Here is a 24,480-nt window from a genome sequence, read left to right on the forward strand (position 1 = left end):
CCCCCCCCCCATAAAATTCGAATATACATCTTCAAAGACGAGAAGACGATGCAATTATCAAGGCCTTCTCGGGTGTATGACTACTATGCGAGCTGAAAACATAAGCTACATTTTCGGACTGCTGATGTCGCTGGTATACTGCAGCTCAGTGTGTACCTAAAGAAACAGGAGAACAGTCGAGGTAGACCGTTTCTGTCTTCCGTTTGTCTCGATATCTCTTCTGCTGCCCTGTGTACGTACATCTCTTTGTGCCTTCCTCATGCCACCTCCGTGCGGATCTGTAGATCATGAAAGGCAAGAAATTAGGAAATCGATGAATTGGGGACCTCGGCATTAAACGGCAATGAATATAAGTTTCACGTTCCGGCCGTGTTTATCCACTGCGAAATTTACCGGAAGCCGCTGGACTGAGATTTGGATAAATCCCAGAAACATTCTGGACATCATGGTGAAAATATGAAAGCAAATATGTATATAGCCTGGAAGTCGTTTGGTTATTTAACGTTGCCAGTGTCGGGACTAAACCGAATTTCGGTCGCCCAAGCTTTCGGCACCACTGCACAACGTGCAAAAAAGGAACGTATATGAGAATAGCTATACAAACTTGAACCATCTCGAGCATCATTTGCTCTGTGCTTCAAGTCGCTGCTGATGACGCTGCTTCCGGCATCAGTTTTTGGTTTTTGGTGTCTCTCTTCGTCTGATGCCTATCCTTTGACCTGTCCAGCAAGGGAGGCCCTGCCAGTAGCTACGCTACCTCTAGTATAGCTCTCAGGGTCCTTGGCATACTCAAACCCCCTTACCACGATAAGGTGGAGGCACCAAGGAGGAGTTTTTTGCCTGTTTGCACGGCTGCTGTACTGCGATGTGGAAAGCAAATGGAAAAACTACCACATTATCACTTTTCCTGGATAGTCTCTTTCCAAAAACAGAAGCTCGCATTAAGTGGAGGAACTGTTTTGGAAGAGACTGTGGACCTGTCGTCTGACAGATTACTGACGAATGAATGAATGAATGAATGAATGAATGAGAACAGCCCTGTCAGTCAGCGCACATCTTTTTAATTTCGAAAACTGCTACACGCACTTTTATGAAATCTGATATTAACATCTGCTAGTGGGGGGTTATTCAAAATTCATACCTTCTAGCTTTCGGTAATGGGAGCGAGGCGGATGTACGAGTACAAAGCTGCGAAGTGAGAGCGACAAACTGCAATTAGCGAAAGGAGATTACTGCATTAACATCATCAGGCATTTCCACCATTGGAGACACATTAACAGTAGGCAAAATAATGATAGGAAATGTTTGAATGACAGTCACAACAGAAACCAAAGTAACCATAACGGGGTTCTGAGCTGTAGGAAATGTACGTGACCGCCTCTGTGGTCTAGTGGTCAGAGTTACTGGATACAGATCCAGAGGTCCGGGTTCGAATCCCTGCGCTACCAGATTTTCTGAGAATTAGTGGGTCTGGAACGGTTCCACTCAGTCTCGTGATAACTGAGGGCCATTTCAAGGAAATAGCGGCTCCGGTCTAGAAAACCGAGATTAATGGCCGTGGGGATCCGTTGCGCTGACCACGTGACACCCTCAATCCACTAAAGTTGGCAATAACTTCGCCGACAAGCGGCGGTCGCTCGGTCGGTATATTCGCTTGCAGAATCAAGCCACGGAGTTTAGTTTCTTTTTTTAGTTTAGGAAATGTACATACAATTCAAACAACACATGACTGGTCGCTGCCGATCGCCAAACCGCCCTGTGATGAGTACTTAGAGCAGTAGCAAAGCCACTGATTGGCTGCACAGTCTTCATCGAGGATGTGTCAACGGAGCCAGAGCGTCTCACCCAGTCAGGGACAATCATTATGCCTAATACACTCGAATTCAATTTCAGAATGTCAAGGCACAAGGGACGCTTGTGTAAACTGTGTACTCCGGTACGGATCAGCAGTAACCTTGGCCGCCTCCGCCTCTTCTTAAAGAGCGCAGAAATCAATGATCGCTCCACAAAACTCTTTGTTTTATAACAGTATGAGCGTATTTACTTCGCACACGACCTTCACGACTCCTCACTTTACAAAGCTGGCTCAACGCGTGAGACATGCATCAAGTAGCATGTTTCATTTCAAATAATTTATATGCAGAATGCAAATATGTTGCGAAACAGGGTGCGGGCGTGTGAAAAAGCCGGTTTCAGGAAACGACAATCACCGGTTCAACCCAATACAAACAACAAACATATAAACTGTGTCTTTTGTTAAATTTACACAAGTCACACAATATTACGCAACAACATGTCCACCATTAGAACAATACGCTCCATTCCTAACCAACTAATTCCACTGAATACGAAGCAGTACATATTCTACGTACCTGAGATCCAAATTACAGGCAAACATTTCATGCTACATGTACACACTTACTGAGGAGTAATGGCCGCGCCATAGCTCAAGCGGTCAGTCGCTGGCTTCCCCACGCGGCAGCCCGGGTTCGATCCCGGGTCTGGTCAAGTTGGCTTTGTGGTGGGCAAAGTGGCGCTGGGGCAGGTTTTCTCCGAGTACTTCGGTTTCCCCTGCCAATCTTCATTCCTCCAAATTCTCCATCATTGTAATCACCCGGGATAGGTACAATAAGCCAACCAGTGGCCGCCGTGCCGAGTGGACCCAGCTGGACTGCACTAAGCGAAATACTGAGTACAAATTTTCAGATTCGCTCTTCTTTCTTTCTTTCTTCGTCTCTTACCCATTCTCCGAGCACTATATCGAAGTACGTCGTGCGCTCCATATACTTGTATTTTCTCGACGGTCTGGAATAAGTTCTCTCCCCCATTCATAACAGGATTATTGCTCCTGAGATAAATTCGAGCAGCACAGCAGAAACATAATTAACTTAATATGCATCTATTCAAGTATATTTGTGTGCGGTTTCCTTTCCACTTCCCTGTGAAACGACCTGCGTTTACTAGATGCAAGTTCACGACGACGGTCGCTTTATACACGTATCAGTGTTAATCACTATAAAAGAACTTTCAGCTGGATGTTGAACTTCAATTGAAGAACGTAACAGAAACTAGAAAGTTTGTACCGAAATTCTATGTCAATATATACTGTACATAAAGGAAAACAGTATGACCTACTGCAGGTAAAGTTATCTGAACTGTATGACGATTCAGAGACTTTTGAGATCTTTCCAAAATATCGCCTATGTTTGTGGAGTCGATGAAGATTATCCAAACACATAAAGATAATCATGGTTCGTCTTTCTATTTCAGGTACCTCAGCTTACTGAAAAATTACGTCGCAGTAGTATGCCCAGAATGTTTCAGAAAAAAAAAAAACACAATTATTTTAGCATAATAACCGCAAGGAGAAGCTGTTCTGACAACAGCAGCATTTTCTGACGAACACTTATCCTGATGGTACCTTTATTTTCCCGAAATACACTGCCACATTTCGCTCACGGCTCCCAGGAAGAATTCTACTTCCCCCCCCCTTGGCACTACAGCCTCAGTGGGCCTAGGCCTGCCTCCATGAACTTCTCTGTTCACTTCGGTTTTTCTAGATCTTACACATTCGGTAGGATTCCTTGGGCGGGTGATCAGCTCGTCGCAAGGCCTCCACCTGTACACAAACACAGAAAAACACACACACAAACTAAACATCCATGACCTGAGTGGGATTCGAACCCACGAACCCGGTTTCCAAGCGAGCGAAGACAGTACATGCCTTAGACCGCTCGGCTACCATGACCGGCGAATTCTACTTTACAACGCCTTATACAACAAGCAAAATAAAATTGTACTGAACTGTATTATAATATCAATTTCGAGGGTTGCACAACAGCAAAAAAAATTACCGCATGGTATTACTGTTCTACAGTCTTTAACAGCTGAGAAACAACCCGACGATACTAACAACTTTCTGCTTAATAACTAATCCCGGTTATTCTCTTTCCATTCAGGGGGTGGGGTGAGACGAATTTCATATGGAACGTCGGTACTGCCGGCCTCGGATGGTGGATGAAGATGAGCGTGGACAACTGGCAAGGGAAACCGAGGCACTGGGAGAAGAAAAAAACTCCAGTGCCACTCAGTCACCATTAATCTGACATGGCCGGACCTGGGATCGAAACCGGGCCGCAGCGGTGGGAAGCAGGCGACTAGCCGCTATGAGGTATGGGCAGCTATTAACTAACTGCGCCAGTGTTGGCTTCTCAAGGACTCTCTGCTCCAAGAATTGTGAAATGATAATAATTTAAGAATGATTTTGTCACTGGACTGACATTAATATCTGATTAACAATAAGATTACTGTATATGGCTAAGCTATCAACAAAGATTCCATGCTCTACCGTTACTTTATTGAGTCTACCGACTTTAATTTGCGCACGAAAGTCGAATCTATTCTCACAAGCTTACCCCTCCAGAGTACAGACACTCCATCCTGATGAACAACAGTGAACAAGGACACATCTCTTGCTGTATGCCGCCGATAATAAGCAAACGAGATGGCAAAATTGTGCACAACTGAACAATAGAGGCAATAAACAGAAAAGGTCTATTGGCGTAACAGCAAAAATCCAGAGCGTCATTACTTCAATATCGTTCAATGTTTTCCGGGAACTCGTTCTGCCCCAAATCTCCATATTCCTCCCTTTTCACGCGGGACAGAAGCCACCGGACAGTGACAGACCTGCATATTTATTCCGTTCTCATTTTATACTTCGCTCTGGTGACAGCACACAAATCCTTAAGAGATTCCCCATTACTAACTGCAGCGATTTCGGCCGCGCCATAGCTCAAGCTGTTAGTCGCTGGCATCCCACCGCGGCGGCCCGGGTTCGATCCCGGGTCTGCTCAAGTGGGATTTGTGGTGGACAAAGTGGCGCTGGGGCAGGTTTTCTCCGAGTACTTCGGTTACCCCTGCCAATCTTCATTCCATCAATTGCTCCACAATCACCCTCACTTATCATCTGGGGCTGGTACAACAGGCCAGAACTGGCTGCAGTACAAGGGACTTAGTCCCACCCCACTAGCAATAAAAAAAAACTAAAAAAAATGCAGCGATTTTATTCAGCTAATTATTAATTTGTTTATTAGGTCTCGACGAAGAAACAGTTTCCGTCTCCAAAGCCGAAAGTTTCTTGACTACGCGAACTATTTATTTTAAGGGCGCTCTCAGTAGATCGAACTAAATGGCGTCCAATTGCAATTCAGCATCAAATGAAAGCTGAATGGAAAAGATGTGAAAGGAAGCAGTCGTAGTCAACTGCAAGGTACTAACCCGGCATTCGAATGAAGGGACTGAGGAAAATCACAAAAGTCCACGGTCAAGATAATCAGCAACCCGGCCGAGATTCGAACCAGGCAGTCCCGAGTACAAAGTTTTACTGCATGAACCAAGTAACACGGTCAGTACTTACAGAACTACGCATCCAAGCAGACTTTCATTATTGAAGCGACGAACCGATTAGTTCATCTTATCTCGACTGAGTTGTTGATAGAAGTAAAGCTGTCCCTGTGCTTAACCGAATCAACAAGACGCAATGAAGACGTATGGTGGGGTTGAGGTACAGCTCCACCATACTTGATCTCATCACTAGATGGCGGAGAGTGGTCAGCTTCACGGCCCGGAAAAGAGCCACTGTTACCCACTGGACAGCAGGTTGGATGGGCCCTAAAGCCGGTCATTTGACGCTGTGGAGAAGAGAAAAATCTCGCGCTCCAGCCGGGAAACGAACCTCAGCCGTCGCTACACAGGTTCCCGTTCATAGAACACTCGGTTAGAAACAATGAGGTTGATTTCCTTCTGAGAAGGCGGCATACAACTGTGTGTTCAATTCAACCTCTGTTCTGTTGAAACACGTGACGCATTTGCTTACGAGATCCGGTTACTTCGAAGCAAAGTCAACAAGCAATGCCGAATTTGTAAAGACATGTACCGCTGTTGTCTTGTTCGGCTGCTGCAGTGTCTGAAGCCACTGTAAATTAAGCCCTACTGTGGCAATGTGTACACCATACAGCGCGTCCACATGACTTACCTGCAGGATCTGCTGCTGGAACGCCTGCTCGTGTAGGCCAGGGTCAATGTGGTAAGTGTTGTTCACATTATTGAGATCGGTCCTCCTAGACACAACAGGGCTGCCTACCGGGGAGTCCCTCGCCATATCTGCAACAAGCAACACACACTTTCAGTTCAAACAGGTTGACACGCCCAAACACGGTCAATGCCATGGCTACAGTTCTCGAAATTGCCCACATACGAACTTTCTTTTCTTTCCCTTTCTTCAATTCTTCCGGCCTGTTCCCGTTCGGAATTACTTCTGAAAAAAAAAAATTAGGCCTCTAAGAGCACACCCTCGATGGGGGATCGGCGCATAGCAAGGCCTCTACGTAGCGGCCTCCGTAGTCTAGAGGTAACGTTCCCACCTCATGACTCGTAGTACGCGGATTCAAAGCCGGCGGAGGTCGTGGAATTTTTAAGGGCGGAAAAATTCAGGGAACAAGTCCTCCGGGAGGGACTTTAAGCCGTGGGTCCCGTGTCGTAGCTTTACGGCACGTAAAAGAACCTCATATCTCCTAAGGAGGTCACTGAGCCAAATTCAAGGACATTTCCCGCCCAACAGTAGTCTCTAACGCCTCTGATAGATGGGGGAAGCATTATAGATACCGCCAAGCCAGTAGAGGCCGAACTCGCTGGCTTGGTCGGGACTGATGGTAAGCACCAGTATCGGTAGGGTATAGAGACTGGTAGAATATTTTAGAGGGAAGCACAATAGATCAAACTGGTCGCGGTGCATGGGGAAACCCACCCTCTCTAAATAACTAACTAACTAAGGCCTCTACGTGCACAGACTGAAAATACAGAAAAAAAAACAGGGGCATGCATTCACGACCCGAGTGGGATTCGAAACTACGAACCCCGTTTTCGAAGACGGTACAAATGAAAGACCACGCGGCCACTGTGATCGCCCTACTTTTTCCACAATGAGTAAAAACAGCAACTGCGGCTCATTGCGGGTGTCACGTCCACACTTAGAATTACAACCGTCGAACCCCTGAAATTATAACGTGTATTCATATAACGAAACTCTGCGAGCTATAAACCTAGCCTATGTTTCAAGAATATACGCAAATTTCCTCCTCTGCTGAACCACATCAGTGCATCCCGTGGAAACGTGAAGTTCACATGTCGGCACCACAAGGGAAGAGCCTCAGGTTCCGGTCCCTTTACTCCTGAAGAACCTGTCCTCGTTGTCGTGGGAAAGAGAACCTTGCATGGTAAGGTAAAGTAATCCCCGGGTTTAATGTATTGGAGAGTGGAGGTATAGCTCCACCATTCATAACCTCGGCGGTAGATAGAGGTGAGTGGTCAGCTTCACGCCCCTATAGCTTTACTCCGGGGACAATACCCCAATTACCCACCGTACAGGAGGGTCGGTGGGCCCCAGAGTCAGTCTGGACGTTACGGAGAAGAGAGGAATCTCTTGCCTTACCACGAATAGAACCATAAACTCCTCGGTCGTAGAGTCTGTAGCCCAGTCGCTATACCGACTGCCCTACCCCGGCTCTCTCATCTATGTGGTAGCGAGGAAAATTTGCCCCTGTGCCGAACCACGTCATTAAGTTGCATGGGCGCGTGAAGGTAAAGCTCCCCCCAAGTTATACATCGCAGTACGACGTGGAGAAGAGGTTAAAGTTCCGCTCGTTTCATTCCTGGGGTGCTATCAGCGCTCATCAGACAGGGGCCGTTCTGGATATGGTGGCAAAAAGGACTCTGCCAGAAATCGAAACCTGCGTAGTAGTAAGAAAGATTTCGAGACTTTTGTGTCATATTGTCAGAGTGAGAGAGAAAGTTTTAAACACACATTGGTAACATGAATTTCGGTACTCTATACTGTAACAAGTAAAGCTATCCCTGTAACTGGCCGTGAAGGCCCATAGGGTTGTGAGACGTTGAGGCTCCCACATTATCTAGACAATCGGCTCAAAGATGGCGGTAAGGTTTTAGCCTTAAGCGCCGGCCGCGCTTTACTTCCCAGGAAAATTATTTAATTAATACCTGGTACTCATGTCTGTTAGAGGCCCAGTGCGGCTGGAAGGATAAGGTCAACTGAAAAAAATCCAATGACCTCATCGGGACTTGAACCCGCGACCTTCCGGTAGCATAGCCCCTCAACCAACTACGCTACCGTGTACGAGGATATGGGCTTTCACAAATAAAACCTGTCAAACACGATCTCGAATTCGAGCTAGTCGCTAAGTTAGTGACTTTCTCAATATATAAATCAATGGTTTGACGTATACTTGTAACATTATATTTCACATATCTAGTAGGGCGAGTAGTGAATAATGAATTGGAAAGAACTGGCAGAAATATGAACCCGAATGCTGAACAGGATAGCTGCTTAATCGGATGCAACGTTCAGACTGATAACAAGCCACATACATTCTATGAACAGCCATTAATCTTGTTGACAAACGAAGCTTTACGAAGACCCTACACAAAGCTTCAATACAATATAACATAAGCTACATCGTACCTCTCCCATGGTTACGAAGACGAACTGGCGAACAAATGAACTCTGCGAGGCAAATTTGTGGATAACAGTCGTAACCAGGCAACAACAGAGTCGGTGCTTCGGAAGCAAGCAGTTTCGTAAGAATATTGTAGCGTGTAAAGCCGTTAGAATGCAATGATCGCGAAATAAACAAATATACCAGAGAGGTTTCTAGGCAAGAGCTCGGTAAACATGTTTCCGCGGCAATGAATACGCATGCAACAAGATATAATATTGGAAACGGTGTTTCCTACTTAGTCCGTGGAAAGGGGTTATAAGGAAGACAACTGGAGCAACCAGGTCAGAACTGTACGGGAGGCTGTGAAGAAAAAGGACAATTGGAAAAGAGCCGCCAATTCAGACAGGACTGTAGCGCGGAAGCTAAAATATTCAGTTAGAAGTCGTTACTAGGGAACGGCTCATGATAAAGGACCGAAAAGGATTAATGGGTGCTGTGGTGATCTGTGGGCAGATTAACGGTGGCGCTGTAATTGTTTGTAGTTCCGAGTTGTGTAAGTGGTCAATAAATCCAAAACCCTGTTGAGAGTCAAACTCATACCACGTCACAATATGCAGCACAGAGTAGACTACCGATAAAAATGGGAAATGTTGTGTTATCTTACATCGTTATTCAGCACTGCCACTGAAAGACTTGCGGCTGACTGAAGGATATAGCGGCTCCGGTCTAGAAAGCCGAAATTAACTGCCGTGGGGAACCGTTGTGCTGACCACACGACACCCTCTATCCGCTAAAGTTGGCACTAACTTCGACAACAAGCGGCGGTCGCTCGGTCGGTATAGTTCGCTTGCGGACTACAGGCCACGGAGTCTGTCTGTTTTTTTTGTAACGTTACTGCATTTAACGGAGACTTCAGAAGCCGTGGCATGACACCCGCAACAAATCCGCTGCGAGCCGAGCACAGTGGTTGCGCTGTCTAAGGCATGAACTGTCTTCGCTCGCTCGAATACTGGGATCGTGGGTTCGAATCCCACGCAAATCATGGATATCTGTGTGCGTTTATTCTGTGTTTGTGTTGTTCTGTGTGTAGGTAGCGGCCTTGCGACGGGTTGATCCCCCGCCCAAGGAGTCCTGCCGACTGTGTATAGGAATAAAAAATTGAAAAAGCGGCCAAAGTTCAACAAAAGGACTGTAGAGACATATATATAGATAGTCCGTTGAGAGTTAAGCGATGTTTCCGATCAACATGACGCCTCCATCTTCAGGTTCAAAGAATAAGCCAAGCAAGAAACGAGCGTGAAGCAGGTAGTAGTAAGCAGCAGCAATGCTCTTTCGAAACGTCGGTTGACTTTCAAAGGACTACACGACGTTATATTCCAGATATGCCGCTGCGAGAACGCCATAACCTACATACACAAGAAATGTTCTCCGTGTATAAATAACTTCAGTTAATTTTACGCGTGTCGCTGCCACCAGCTCGAATCTCGTGTCAGTCCGTATTCATCATTATCGAACTCAGCCCTGCTTTGATGGCTCTAGATGTACTCTCCGTTTGCATGACAGGCCTGAGATTACGAGTGAAGCCGAAAAATTAATTAGCCTAAGGTTCGGTTATCGAATCTCCGACCCCCTTAAGTAGACAGATGCTAGTAATGTGGTGACACCAAGCAAATATGATTCTCTCTCTCTCACACACACACACACACACACACAATTTTGCCTGAGGCATTGGCGATACTATTAATTCTTAAAAAAAAAAATTCTTCCCCCACTTCCTTTCTTGAAGTGGTCGGGGAAATTCTGATCTGTTTCATCGTTCGTTACACATATACTCAAATAAATTAATTCAATATCAGAAAAAATTTATAAGTATAAAGCTATATAAACTAATCAGTACATTGTCCCACGTTACATGCACTAAAATGTCTTCGAGCATCTCACTGATGTGATTACGTTGAAATTAATGTAATTAGCATACAGGAAACTAACCAGATATAGCGGGTGACACGGCCGAGTACTCACCAACCCCGCTTCGTACTCAGGAAGGCAAGGGGAAAGATAATATAACAGTGAATATTAAAGACATGAGACCGATAAATCGGGGTTCGATTCCAGACAGGGGCACGACATTTTCCTCTCCCCCATAGCATCCAGACTGGTTCTGAGGGCCATCAAGCCTCCTATCCAATGGTTTCCGGAGGCTCTTTCCCTGGCGATAAAACGGCCGAGGCGTGAAGATGACCACGCATCTCCATTTAGTGTCAAGGTCAAGAACGAGCTGAGCAACACCTTCACTTCCCCATACGTCAAATTGGTTTGATTAATTAATTAAGCACAAGGACAACTCTTTTTTCCCCTTGACACTACAGCCCCAGTGGGCCTAGGCCTACCTCCATGAACTTCTCCGTTCACTTCGGTTTTTCTAGATCTTACACATTCGGTAGGACTCCTTGGGCGGGTGATCAGCTCGTCGCAAGGCCTCTACCTGTACACAAACACAGAAAAACGCACACACACATCCATGCCCTGAGTGGGATTCGAACCCACGATCCCGGCTTCCGAGCGAGCGAAGACAGTGCATGCCTTAGACCGCTCGGCTACCGTGACCGGCACAAGGACAACTCTATCTTTTATTTATTTACTACCCATGTGGTGAGGGTGTGGACGAAATTCAACTGGTCCATGTTGGGACCCACTAGAGGGTTCGTGTCAAACCGACTATGAGATGAGGTATTCATAGCAGTAACGATTTAGGTTACGATCCTTTAGGTTATGACGTGGAAGAATTCTGTGCCTCCATCTACAGGCTCCCCTGAAGATGAAGTACGATAACCATCTATTTTGAAAACGAAATGTGTTGCATTTCTCTTCGTCCTCACCACTGACCGTCAAAACTACGTCTAGGAGAAGCTAGGAGGGCAGAGACTGTGTGACTTTTACAGAAATTACGTGGAAACACACAGGAGAACCACGAAGCTTCTTGCCAGCAACAAGAAGTTACGAGTGTCAACTACCAGAACGGAACGTTCAACAGAAAATACATAAAAACCATATCCTGATCTCAGCCGAGTGATGAGATGCTTCAAGAATGACGATCCTGGGACAGCTTTAACTATCGGCAAGCCTACGGTTTTCTATGCCGGAGAGATCAAAGGTGCCGCAAAGGTACAACTCTTCACACGCCCGAAAATCATTGTTCAATTGTTAGTAAACTTTGCTCGGCATCTGCGAGATTTTCGGGTTTGATTCTAGAGCCGAACGCCGACTATCCCAACAGTTATTTCGCGGTGGACCTCATTTCAACCAGGAAAATATGATACTGGGAAAAGTACCTTACAACACGCCATGACCGCCTACTTACACGTCCAAATCCATCATAATCGATTCACTCTACAATGTATAATGTAGAAAGCTGAAAAACGGGGCAAAATAAGCAAACTATACAGCCCGGGTGCAAATTTGTGGTCGTACGGGATGTCTGTAATCTCCCGACTACAAAAAGGATTAAGGCTGGATTAAAATAAAATTCAATTTACCACTTTTAGAGCAAACTCCGTATACAAATTTTATCTACATTTCTTAGTTTCGAAAACAAAACACTCGAAAGCACATGACTAGCCTAGCATTCCAATCCAGCCATCGTCATTAAAATTAAAACATGGCATTCTTTAAGTATAATGAAAACTGATGACCTGCAGACGGGCGCAGAGCCGATTCTCGAAACACTATGTACAGAGTTACTACAAATGATTTAATCCATTTCAAAACACTATATTTTTCAAAGTATTATACATACAAATATGATTGATACATGAGAAGACCCGCAAACTCACGAAGTTTGCATCATGATACACCAGTTGGCAGCATGAGTGCAGTGCCTCACAAAATGGCGGCGAAGCTGGAAAAGAGTTTCTGTGTGTTGGAATATGCGAGATCTTCGTCTGTTATTGCAGTGCAGAGCGCATTCAGAGCAGAGCACAGAAAAGAACCACATGTAAACAGAGCATTCTGCGGTGGTATCGGCAGTTTAAGGATACTGGTTGCCTGTGTAAACGGAAAAGCGCAGTGTTTTGAAATAGAATGAATAATTTGTAGTAACCCTGTATTATGAAACATATTTCAGTCGATATCGAACATAATATTGATATAACTCCACATAATACATTTACGATTATTATGCAAGTCATCATACTAAGGTAAAAAGAGGCAAAGCTGGCCCTGTAACAGGCCTTGAAGGCCCATACGGTTTTGAGACGTCGAGGCCCCCACACTTTCTAGACAATAGGCTCATAGATGGCGGTAACTTTGTCAGCCTTACGCGCCGGCCGCGCTTTAGCCCCCACCCTCACCCCACGAAGATTCCTGGTACTCATTTCTGTTAGGTGTCAAGTCGACCCCAGGGCCACAGTGCGGCTGGAAGGACCAGGACACCTGAAAAAAGTCCAATGACGTCATCAGGAATCGAACCCGCGACCATCCGGCTTCTAGCATAGTGCCGCAAGCAACTATACTACCGCGTGCCCCCTTGCATACTAAGGATACCAAATAATCCCATGTAGGAACCTTCGGAACCTATTAATTCTACAGTAAACTGAGTGTATATCATTTCGACTCTCACGGACATGGTTATTAGTCTCCATTTCTGTATCGGACTAGCGTCTGTCCTAGTATTACACGGATATCTGAATTTCTGTTCCTACTGCAGGACCTGCAAGAGGAGCGGGAATGTTTGTAAATGCAAATAGTGGCTAGAGGCAACAATAGATAGGTGAACTTAATTTAAGAATTTTCAGTGTGTGTGAACTTGTGTAATAAAAATACTACTGCAGTCTCTGAAACGTCAGTGTGCACACAAACAGAAAATACGACACACAAAAACTACGATACCCGCAAAAGAGTGCAACGACGGCATTCCAGTCATCAGACTGAACTAAACATTGACGTGCATGGAAGCACGGTGAACAAGTGAACAGTGCAGTGGTTTCCCCAAAAGAAAAAAAAATCACCTGATGATGGCCGATGTGAGGTCGAAACATGACGTAAAATTAGAGACATTTCAGAAATTTTGATACTCACTTTTAATGTATAAAATATACTTTTAGTGTCCTATTGACATTTTAATGATTTTAATATCATATGTGTGAAGTTAAAATACATTTTTAGTGAGTGACATATTCTTGATGTCTTTTATATTGTTGCATTATTGACGGGCACTCTCATAATACGGATAATGCCTCAATGCAATGGAATCCTTAACAATTACATCGTGACAATCTCTAAAACATTAATGAAAGCCGCACATGTACGCAGTCAGGCGGCACAATCCTCTATCAATAAATATATCATGACAACGGTCACCTTTCCATAACCTAATAGCAGACCATATTACAAGAATAAGCCGTTTTATAGTTTTCTATAGATCTTTAAAATCTCTGTCGTAACACAGAGAAGTACTGAACTTCAGAGCTATACAAGTTGTGTTCTAAAAATTAACTTAATGGGTCAGAATCGTTCTTGATGAACGGATAATCGCTTAGCGTGTTCAGGAATTATCGGCTCTTTACAGGATCCAAGGTTCATTACCGTGTACACAGAGGCCAGGAATTTGGCCTTACCCTGAACCAGTTTAATCAAGCCCATGACCTCATTTCCTAATACTTCCAGATCCACTTTAATATTATCCTAAAACTAAGCTTATATCTCCTTAGTGTTCTACATGTTCTGCCAATCGCATTCTTCTGGATTTGTTCAACTGAATAATGCATGATGTCGATTCTTCACACTCGCGTTGCTTCCATTCTCTTGGGTGAATTTCGTTTTTAAATACCCTGAACCCAGGTCTTTCCCTTTGGGCGACATCCGATTATCACACCCACATAAAGAAGGTTCTGCACTTCAGTCTTCAGGTCTGCAAGTATGAGAGGGGGAGATGAACGACGGTAAAACGAATGTCAGCAGGCATTCCAAGAATCTCACTTGATTCTAACTTCTTCGCCGATGCAATTTTGATCGACTTTTTATTGAGTGTTACATTTTTTGTCGGGACACGCGGTAGCGTAGTTGGTTGAGGGGCTACGGTAAAAGCAGGAAGGTCGCGGGTTCATGTCCCGATGAAGTCAGTGGATTCTTTTCGGTTGACCTAATCCTTCCAGCCGCACTAGGCCCTGCGGTTTACTCAGCCTCTAACACAAATGAGTACCAGGAATTATTTAAATAATTTTCCTGGGGAGTAAAGCGCGGCCGGCGCGTAAGGCTGATAACCTTACCGCCATCTTTGAGCCGATTGCCTAGATCAGCCCTGTCCAACGCGGCGCCCGTGGTATATTTTCCTGGCGCCCTCCGTAACCACATATAATTGAGCCGATTTTTTATATTAATTCAAATTGTAAAACAAGAGACATTTTTGAACGTCTGCGTACTGTTAAATATTTTCGAAAAATTTTATTATTATTATTATTATTAGTAGTAGTAGTAGTAGTAGTAGTATTAGTATTAGTAGTAGAAGTACTAGTAGTAGTAGTGTGTGGTGGCGCCCGCACCTCCATAGGCATCAGTGAATTGTGCCCAAGTACATAAGAAAGTTGGACAGCACTGGTCTAGATAGTGTGGGACCCTCAACGTCTCACAACCCTATGGGCCTTCACGGTCTGGTACAGGGATAGCTTTACTTTGCTTACTTTACATTTTTTGTCACATAGGAAATGTTACTTATTTTTTTTAATTTATCCTGCAATCTGGTAACAAGACATGAACATATCTTCGTTTCCATTGCCGTTACCTCTAGATCGATGTCCTTATTAGCTCCTTACAGACTCTCTTCAGAGATTTTCTTTATGATATTCACGCTTCCAACAAACACAAAACACTCGTACTTCTTCCAAACATTTCAGCCCTTATTGCATCTCCTTCAGGTCAGTGGACGGACTGTAGACGTAACTTTACACTTCACTACGCATAAAAATAACAAGGCCAAAATTTTAAAATAATTCCTAGTAATCGTTCGGCATACGGGCACTTGGGTACCCCATAATTAAGCAAGGACACACAAGTGAGTGCTAACAAGTGGGATGTTGTACCGAAGGGAGATTCAGTTCCGTACAATGCAACATGTGAAGTCGTGCCTCATTGGCAATGTCTATTTTTAGTCCTGAATGGTACAATCAATGGATTTTTGAGGTCGGCTATTTCAGTCGTTTCGAATTACATAACAACGCCACGAAAGCACGTCTTTTAAGAGAAGCACACCTAACAGAATAAAGCAGTCTCTGTTGTTCTATGCTAGCGAAGGTCAAGCACATAGTACATTTCCAAGAAGATGCCTCAAGCGACTGTGAGTGGGGTCAAACCCTTGCCACTACATTGGGAAATCTGCTGCAAAGACATCACAAGTCATATTCAATGAAAGGAATAAATAAAATTACGAAACATCAAAGTTATGGGAGAGACGGCGAACCCATACTGAACATTTCCTTGAGTACAGTACTCCTTGCCCTTGCATTCCGCAACATTATGCTCCTTGAGTACAGTACTCTCTTCCCTTGTATTCCGCAACATTATGCTCCTTGAGTACAGTACTCCTTGCCCTTGCATTCCGCAACATTATGCTCCTTGAGTACAGTACTCTTTGCCCTTGTATTCCGCAACATTATGCTCCTTGAGTACAGTACTCCTTGCCCTTGCATTCCGCAACATTATGCTCCTTGAGTACCGTACTCTTTGCCCTTGTATTTCGCAACATTATGCTCCTATCAATTGATTCTTATAAACATTAATCCATAGGCCTGTGCTGTTCATTCTGAATATAAGATCACGTATCACCATACCCGCGTAATTGCTCCGGCCTCCATATCATCTTAAGTAACTAATACCTTTTCATTAAAACTGGTATGTACGTCATGCCACTAAAGGTCACTGTTTCCTTGTAATTTCTAATTTCCTGCCATCCGTAATAGCGCTAACAACGTGGCGGTCATGCGAACTTCTGAGGTCGAACCGACATAAGCGTCTCTCAACGCGCTCATTCTGAAATTCTGTGAAGCACACATATCTTTGGAAGATACTAAAAAAATTGTTTAAGCAATTCTGTGCATAATGCATAATAAGATAACGGCACCCGCGTAAAATCTATATTTAGCGTTCCAGCTACCGGCAGTCACTAATGAACAATTAGAGCATGATATGTAGAACACGGCATCAGAAAAATACAGTATGCACCAAAACGAAACGTGGTTAGTCGAAAATAATCAATGCTGCACAATTTCTTGTAGACGGTGCCAGCTTTATCGTTCTGGGAACCTAGATACTGCAAATTATGCATACAAATCAGCCATTAAATTGAGTGATTATAACTTTATCACCAGAGAGATTGAAACACAAAGACGGAGAGCGGCATGGAATCGTACTAGAAATAGATTTCAACAAATGTGGAGTATTTTTTCGAAAATTTATTACCACACACACAATTTTATGGCCTAACAGCTTAATTTGCGACGCCAGTGCAGACCACGTCTTGTACGTTCGTCTGGCCGCCATACTCATATTATTGATCTAAGGGAAGTGAAAGTACAAAAGCAGGATATGCTCTTGGGGTATACTCATCCCAAGTTTCTAAGAAAATCAGACTTACAGATTCGACTGATACCGTAAGCATATTATTCATTACACAGAGGAAAGACGGACGAAGCGTAACTCCTAATCTCACTGTTATGTAGGTTTCAATATGTTTCCTGGCAGTGGAGACAATAGTGTACATGTTTACCTTTTTGCGGCAGGTGGGTGAAGGCTGAGCTTATTTCTACATTCCGGTATGACCCCACGTCTTCTGAAAGACAAGAAAGCCTGCTGTGAGGAAAGATGAACACAAAGAAACGAATAATAATTAAAAAATAACATTCACAATAATATCCCCTCCAGATAAGATACTGCTTCACTATTTTCCAGTGCACTAATAGACTGGCAGGCAGCCCAACAGATTTCAGTTTGTCTTAGCGTCACAGTCTGCATTTCCGTAGGACGAGAACACGCTTAACAGTTAGAGGAAAGGGCGTCTTCATATACCGTGCGAATGGAGACTGCCCATACTGTTCTGTCCTACTGTGAGATCATGCAAATGTGCAGTGCCCAGGCCCTTATTCATGGTTCCATCTTGAAACCTAAACAGTTCCTTCAAATTCTGAAATCTATGAAGCCCTTGGAATGTTAGTCACAAAACCTCTCTCCTAGCCAAATCTGGTAGAAAGAGCCACATTCTCTTCATCCGCGACTGCTACTCGATCTGTCGTCCATTTTGTAATCTAGCAGCTGGTATAACTCAGTAATATAGAGGGGCTACGGGTTGGATGACTAAGTTTCGATTCCCATCAGGGGTAAGAGATTTTTCTTTTTTCCACAGCGTCCAGACCGGCTCTGGTGTCCACCAGTTTCCTGCCCATTGGACAGCGGGGGGGTAAAGTGACCAAGGCGTGAAGCTGACCATTAAACTCCACCTATAGCCGCTATCAGGCATAATGGAGCTATACCTTCCCATGCGCCTTCATGAACTGGTGCTTAATTAATTAAGCACAGAGGCAATTTTGCCTCTCCCCTTCACTTCTTAATCTAGAAGTAACATTTCATACGAAGTCAAGTTGTTATTGTTTCTGGCTGTTTGCAGTGTCATATAAAATTCAATTGGATTTCCGATCTCTCTTCTTTTCTGACATGCACCGTCATTACCAATGGAAGCTTTTTCTATTCGGAGACAAATTTATCAGCATTTCATCGACAAGGTATAACGTTTTTTATTAAACTCTCATTAATTAATAAAATCACTCCGGAAGATGCCCTGTTTCTTTCTTATGCAGTATCATAAATCATCAAATGCTTATCTGGCTCCTACTATCCGTTCAGTTTCATTTCAGCTCCTATCACCAATCCGCTAAACCTTTCTCCGACTCCACTGCTTCCCGAGGAAACGCCTTACATTCCACGGTGATATTCTGGATTACTTTCAACGTGACTGCTACTCATTACTTTTACCCTAGTCTTAATTTTTAAAGCCTCCCGGGAACTTTTAAGAATGATTTTATACGGATGGGTTTCCAGACCACAGCACAGCACCCAACGTCAAGAGATGAGGTTTTTCTGTTGCTAAAATAAATAAAATAAATAAAACTAACAGACAACTGTCTGGTATGTAACCTCACCCGACAATCTCTGTCTTCCTATAAGGAATGTGCCCCCCCCCAAAGAAAGAGAGAAGAGAATAAGAAGACACAATGCGCTTTCCTAGTTTAGGAGCTACGGCAATTTCATGCCCCGACAGGTTACAGTACTTAAAAAGGTACAACGCTCGGTTGACTGCTTTGGTGGAAGAGATTCGCAATGGACAAATCCGTTCGTATCAAAACAGCATATCAGCATGATTTTGATTTTAAACTTTGACATTCGCTCTTTGTTCGGTCTCGGATACTGTGTACATTCCCACTGCATACGTCGGTGTTTTGCTTCTAGATCGCACTGGAAGACGCAGTCTTATCACCAGTCAAGTCCTATTTTTCAAGAACAGTCGTATTCTGCCAACCATCTTGTTGAAAGGTCTAAGCAAATATGTTTTCTAATTTTTTTTGACAAACAAACCAAACACTTAGTGGTACCATGATGCCAACGGGATCCCGACTCTTCGACAAAGAACAGCTTAATTAGTCACGTGATCCAACGCTCCTCATCTCATCAGTGTTGTCAGTTGCTGCACAAAGACAACAGTCCGATAACGCCTCAAGCCCTGCTTTCCGTCCCTTGTTTTTTTTTCTCATTATTAAGACTTTGAACCACTACTGCGTGAAACGTTTCACTGTTCAACCGGGGAAACGGCTACTCAGTTCAAACGGCCCTATCGGCTTTCTTGAATGCTGTTATATGTCACAGGCATTTATAAGATACTAAAGTTGGAACAGGCCGGTCACGGTAGCCGAGCGGTCTAAGGCATGTACTGTCTTCGCTCGCTTGGAAACCGGGATCGTGGGTTCGAATTCAACTCAGGGCATAGATGTTTAGTTTGTGTGTGTGCGTTTCTCTGTGTTTGTGTACAGGTAGAGGCCTTGCGACGAGCTGATCACCCGTCCAAGGAGTCCTACCGAATGTGTAAGATCTAGAAAAACCGAAGTGAACGGAGAAGTTCATGGAAGTAGGCCTAGGCCCACTGGGGCTGTAGTGCCAAGGAAAAGAAAAAAGTTGGAACAGAGAAATTTAAGCCAACTTATGGGCAAATCAAAGAATAACTCAAGAAACACTTGGCTGTAACACTCAGAAGACTAAATGTCATCGAAATAATATTGTGACACGTGGGCCGTTTCTAGGAAACGATCTGGCAAATACGTTGTCACGGAAAGATTGATTCTTGGAAATCAACTGTTTACGTAACACGGTTTCCATGGATACGAAAACTGAAAGTTGTAAACATTTGTAAACCGGACCGTTGTTTCGGAATTCACACGGTTTCCGAGGCAATGCAACCGTGAAGTGCAGTAACGGAACCATTGAGGGCGATGATCTCTGTTCGATTCTCTGTTCGGTTCTCTCGCAGCTGTAAAAGGGGGGTCATTCGTGAATTCAAGAGATTCTTTCGTAAGAGACTTCAGAAGGCAGTTCAGTAGTTGAGGATTTTGTTGTGCAGTGTTAACCAGATAAGATTCGTTTCCAAGCAGCGACTAAGCAAGCAGACACTGAAGACTTCATTTTGTGTGTTATAGTAATCTTTAGATAGTTATAATTATTTGTAGTTCCGACCTGTGGGTGTCCAATAAATATATTCATCTAATCCAGAACCCGTTATTATTAGTCACGCTGACCTGAAATATGTGACAATATATAAAAATTTAGATCTTACAGGAAACACACTATGTCTCCGATATAAAGATGAACCGGTTCATGTTATGAGAACCACACGAAACACACAAATGCACTCTGTGGGCAGAATGCATAGCTTTGTACATATAGAACAGAATGGAGGCCTTTACCTACGTTCAAAAGCATTCGACGCACAATTCTGTGATGGCAAGAGATTCACACTACATGGAATCATACAAGTCTAATTCGTGGGAAAATTAGTACTGCACCAACTCCTGGATTTCTGCACGTTTTGCGACTCCATCTGTTTTTAACATTACTTGCAGATATAGAATATTTGGCAGAAGTTCTGTAAAATTTTAATTCAAATTTACAATTGGATTTTGTATCCGTAAAGTAAGTAAAAAGTAAATGTATCCATGTAGCAGGACGTGGAAGCCCACAGTGTTGTGAGATGTTGAGGCTCCCACATTTTCTAGAGAGTCGGCTCACAGATGGCGGTGAGGCTGTCAGCTTTACGCGACGCCGGCCGTCCTTTAACCCCAGGAATATTCCTGATACTCATTTCTGTTAGAGGCTGAGTCCACCCCAGGGTCATAGTGCGGCTGGAAGGATTAGGTGAATTTAAAAATACAGTGACCTCACCGGGATTTGATCCCGCGACCTTTCGACTTGAAGCGTAGTTCCTCAACCAAATACGCTACCGCGTTTCTTTTTCGTTCTTCGTATAACTATTACATATCGTCCTAAGAAAATGCCATTGCCAAAGGTTACGGTCAGCTCGTTCTGAGCTCAGCTTTGAAGTTATCGATGTCATGGCGCGACAATCGTGTATAATCAGTGCTGTATCAGACTGTACATAAGCCTATATTAACTCTCTGAAGCATGAAATTCAAAGAGACGTACATAATATTTAACATTTCAGTTTGAACCTCAATGTAAACACACTTGTGTCCCCATTACACAGATCAATTGCTTAATGCTGCTTAGGAAAGAAATCGTTGTTTATTCTTAAAATGATCAGAAACAACGCGAGATAACTGCTTAATTTCTTACTGCTAAAAATATATATCTTAAAATGATCAGAAACAACGCGAGATAACTGCTTAATTTCTTACTGCTAAAAATATATATCTTAAAATGATCAGAAACAACGCGAGATAACTGCTTAATTTCTTACTGTTAAAAAAAATCTTANCAATTTAAAAAAAATCTTAAAATTATTAGAAACAACGCGAGATAACTGCATATTTTCTTTTTTTTCCCCCTTGGCACTACAGCCCCAGTGGGCCTAGGCCTACCTCCATGAACTTCTCCGTTCACTTCGGTTTTTCTACATCTTACACATTCGGTAGGACTCCTTGGGCGGGTGATCAGCTCGTCGCAAGGCCTCTACCTGTACACAAACACAGAAAAAGGCACACAAACATCCATGCCCTGAGTGGGATTCGAACCCATGATCCCGGTTTCCAAGCGAGCGAAGACAGGTCATGCCTTAGACCGCTCGGCTACCGTGACCGGCGCATAATTTCTTACTGCTAAAAAAAATATAATGTATATAGTTACCACTACATAAGAGAAGCAGAACGTTGGTCTACGCATAGACTTCTATCTCTCAACGGACCTTGTTGGACCTTGGCAGCTTTATCAGTTTCTTAATCCTATACACGGACGGTAAGACTCCTTGGACGGGGGATCAGCCCGTCGCAAGGCCACTAATACACACAGAACAGGAACATAAAATAAACGCACACAGATATCCATGCCTCGAGTGGGATTGGAACCCACGATCCCAGCGTTAGAGCGACTCAAGACAGCTGATGCCTCAGACCGCGGAGCCACTGTGATCGACACGCACAGGCTTCACCGACTCTACCTAAATTTATACGACAATGAACAGAGCATAGTGATTACAGAGTCTACAAAGTGATACACAGACTTCGTCATAATAATTCCTACTTGCACAATTTTGCCAGCAGCTGCAGATGAAACAATCACTACGGGTACATCGCGCTTCCTTACCGCACCGAACCGTCTCAAATCAGGCCACAAACAGCTTCATCTTCTGATTCCCTCTATCTACACTCACATGCACTTCCGTGCTCCTCTATTCGCTACCGAATATTCAAATCCCGCTTGATAAATGCCTGGTTATTAATAACAACGATGAGCTGGCACGGATCATGGCTTTGCTCACTGCTCAAATGAGGGTGAGGTGTGAAACTGGGATATCCACTGCAGCAGTGCCTAACTATACCAGCTCTCTTCCTCTGCGATGGGAATGAGACATATAATCACGAATTCTGATTGGTCAGCACACTGCAAACATAGCTATGACGAAGATTTCTATCTTCTGCGATATAACGTTGAGTATTCTGTTGAGTCAACTGACGTTTCGTAAGAACATGTCGCCTCCATCTTCAGGGTCGAAGTATAAACCAAGCAAGATGCCAGGGTGAAGCAGGTAGGAAGCCTGCCACCAGCTTGGTTTATACTTCGGCCCTGAAAATGAAGACATGTTCCTCCGAAACGTCGCTCTGTTATCAACGGAATGCACGGTGTTATATATTCCAGCAGACAGAACTCTTCATAACCACCGCTGTGAGAATCTCATATACTACAACATTGTAACGGTTTTCGAGCTGTCATAACATTCAAGAACTGATCACAATATTATTATTTCAAAATTGATATGTCCTTTGAAACTAGAGGAGGTAGAAAGTTCCTCTGAAATGTGGTTAATTTTTGCCATTTCAGTGCGGTACTATATACCCAGAAGAATCTTCAATGAACATGGACTGCAACGAAAATGCTGACTTTCACAGAACGTTATAACGGTGTGCACAACTATTCAGGCTTGCAGTAATAGCAGCAGCAAACCTTGGGGTATCAATATTTTCTAATGCTCTCTGTTTTCTGCCGATTATTCATATCCATTAGCTTCAAATTCCTTCCTTTAATCACTTCAGAAATGCACAGTATTCACCTGTCATTTTAGTTTTCCATTCCACGCTTCCCCAACAATGTCCAGAATAATATGGCCACATGTGCCCCCCAATTATTTCCAAAAAGAGAGTAACAGTTACGTATATGTCAGGCCAGTGAAGGTTGGCGAACTTTGTTTTGCAATAAATGAAAATTCCAAATTTTAACTACAGATAGAGATGGCAGAAAATTCCGGAGACCAAAAAACTGCCAGGTCCCCTATATTAAGCTGTCACGTCATGACAACTTTAAGCACCCATCGTCATAGTTGCCGACGTACGAAATTGTATAGTAGCAGATAATGCCGTTATCCCGTCTTACACAATTAACCTACAAACTATTATGCAAGATATCTTAGTCTGCGTAAGGACGAGATATAGGATGGATCGCTGGGTTTCGATTCGCGGCAGGGACTCCACAGCGTCCAGGCCGGCTATGAGGCCCGCCCAGCCTCCTATCCAATGGGTACTGGGGATTCTTTCCCTGACGGTAAAGTGGTCTGGACGTGAACCTGACTACTCACCTCCAGCCAGTGCCCACGTCAAGAATGATGGAGCTATATCTCCACTCCTTCATACGCCTTCATAGTGTGGTAAAAATAGTCCATGTTCCTAACTAATTAATGACTACGCCCTGAAGGCGTATGGGGGAATGGATGTATAGATGCACATTTTCTTGACCTCGACACTATCTGGAGGTATTCTCAGCTTCACGCCCCGGTCGCTCTACCCCCGGTACCCAATGGATAGGAGTTGGACCCCAGAGGTGGTCTCGAGACGTAGAGGAGAGAAAATTCTTGACCCTACCGGGACTCCAACCCCTTGGTCGTCCAGCCCGTAGCCAGTCGCTATACCGACTGAGCTATCCCGGCTCCTCTTCAGAGCGTGGTGCTTGATTAGTTAATTAAGCACAAGGACAACGTTAACTGTTACCTAATGCCTGTCCTATGCTCTCTGGCTGATTTTTTTTCCTTGGAACTACAGCCCCAGTGGGCCTAGGCCTCCTCCATGAACTTCTCCGTTCACTTCGGTTTTTCTAGATCTTACACATTCGGTAGGACTCCTTGGGCGAGTGATCAGCTCGTCGCAAGGCCTCTACCTGTACACAAACACAGAAAAACGCACACACACAAACTAAACATCCATGCCCTGAG

The 24,480-nt window shown here is 44.0% G+C and overlaps 1 protein-coding gene across 12 annotated transcripts in view; it reads right to left on the reverse strand.

Moving 5' to 3' along the window:
- Positions 1 to 24,480, reverse strand: part of LOC111864014 (histone deacetylase 4) — a 283,673-nt gene that overhangs the window by 72,357 nt on the left and 186,836 nt on the right. For 9 of the 12 annotated variants that reach the window (XM_033751286.1, XM_033751284.1, XM_023850932.2 and 6 more), the window contains exons 3-4: positions 17,275 to 17,337; positions 6,038 to 6,165 (exon numbers count right to left, since the gene is read on the reverse strand). In XM_033751286.1, the coding sequence (XP_033607177.1) occupies positions 6,038 to 6,165; positions 17,275 to 17,337 (191 nt within the window). Of the gene's footprint in view, positions 1 to 6,037; positions 6,166 to 17,274; positions 17,338 to 22,301; positions 22,374 to 24,480 lie in introns of those variants that run through there. The other 3 variants (XM_033751288.1, XM_033751287.1, XM_033751289.1) reach the window with 2 other exon arrangements.

The sequence above is a fragment of the Cryptotermes secundus genome, unplaced genomic scaffold (assembly GCF_002891405.2).
Source record: "Cryptotermes secundus unplaced genomic scaffold, Csec_1.0 scaffold303, whole genome shotgun sequence".
NCBI lineage: Eukaryota > Metazoa > Arthropoda > Insecta > Blattodea > Kalotermitidae > Cryptotermes > Cryptotermes secundus.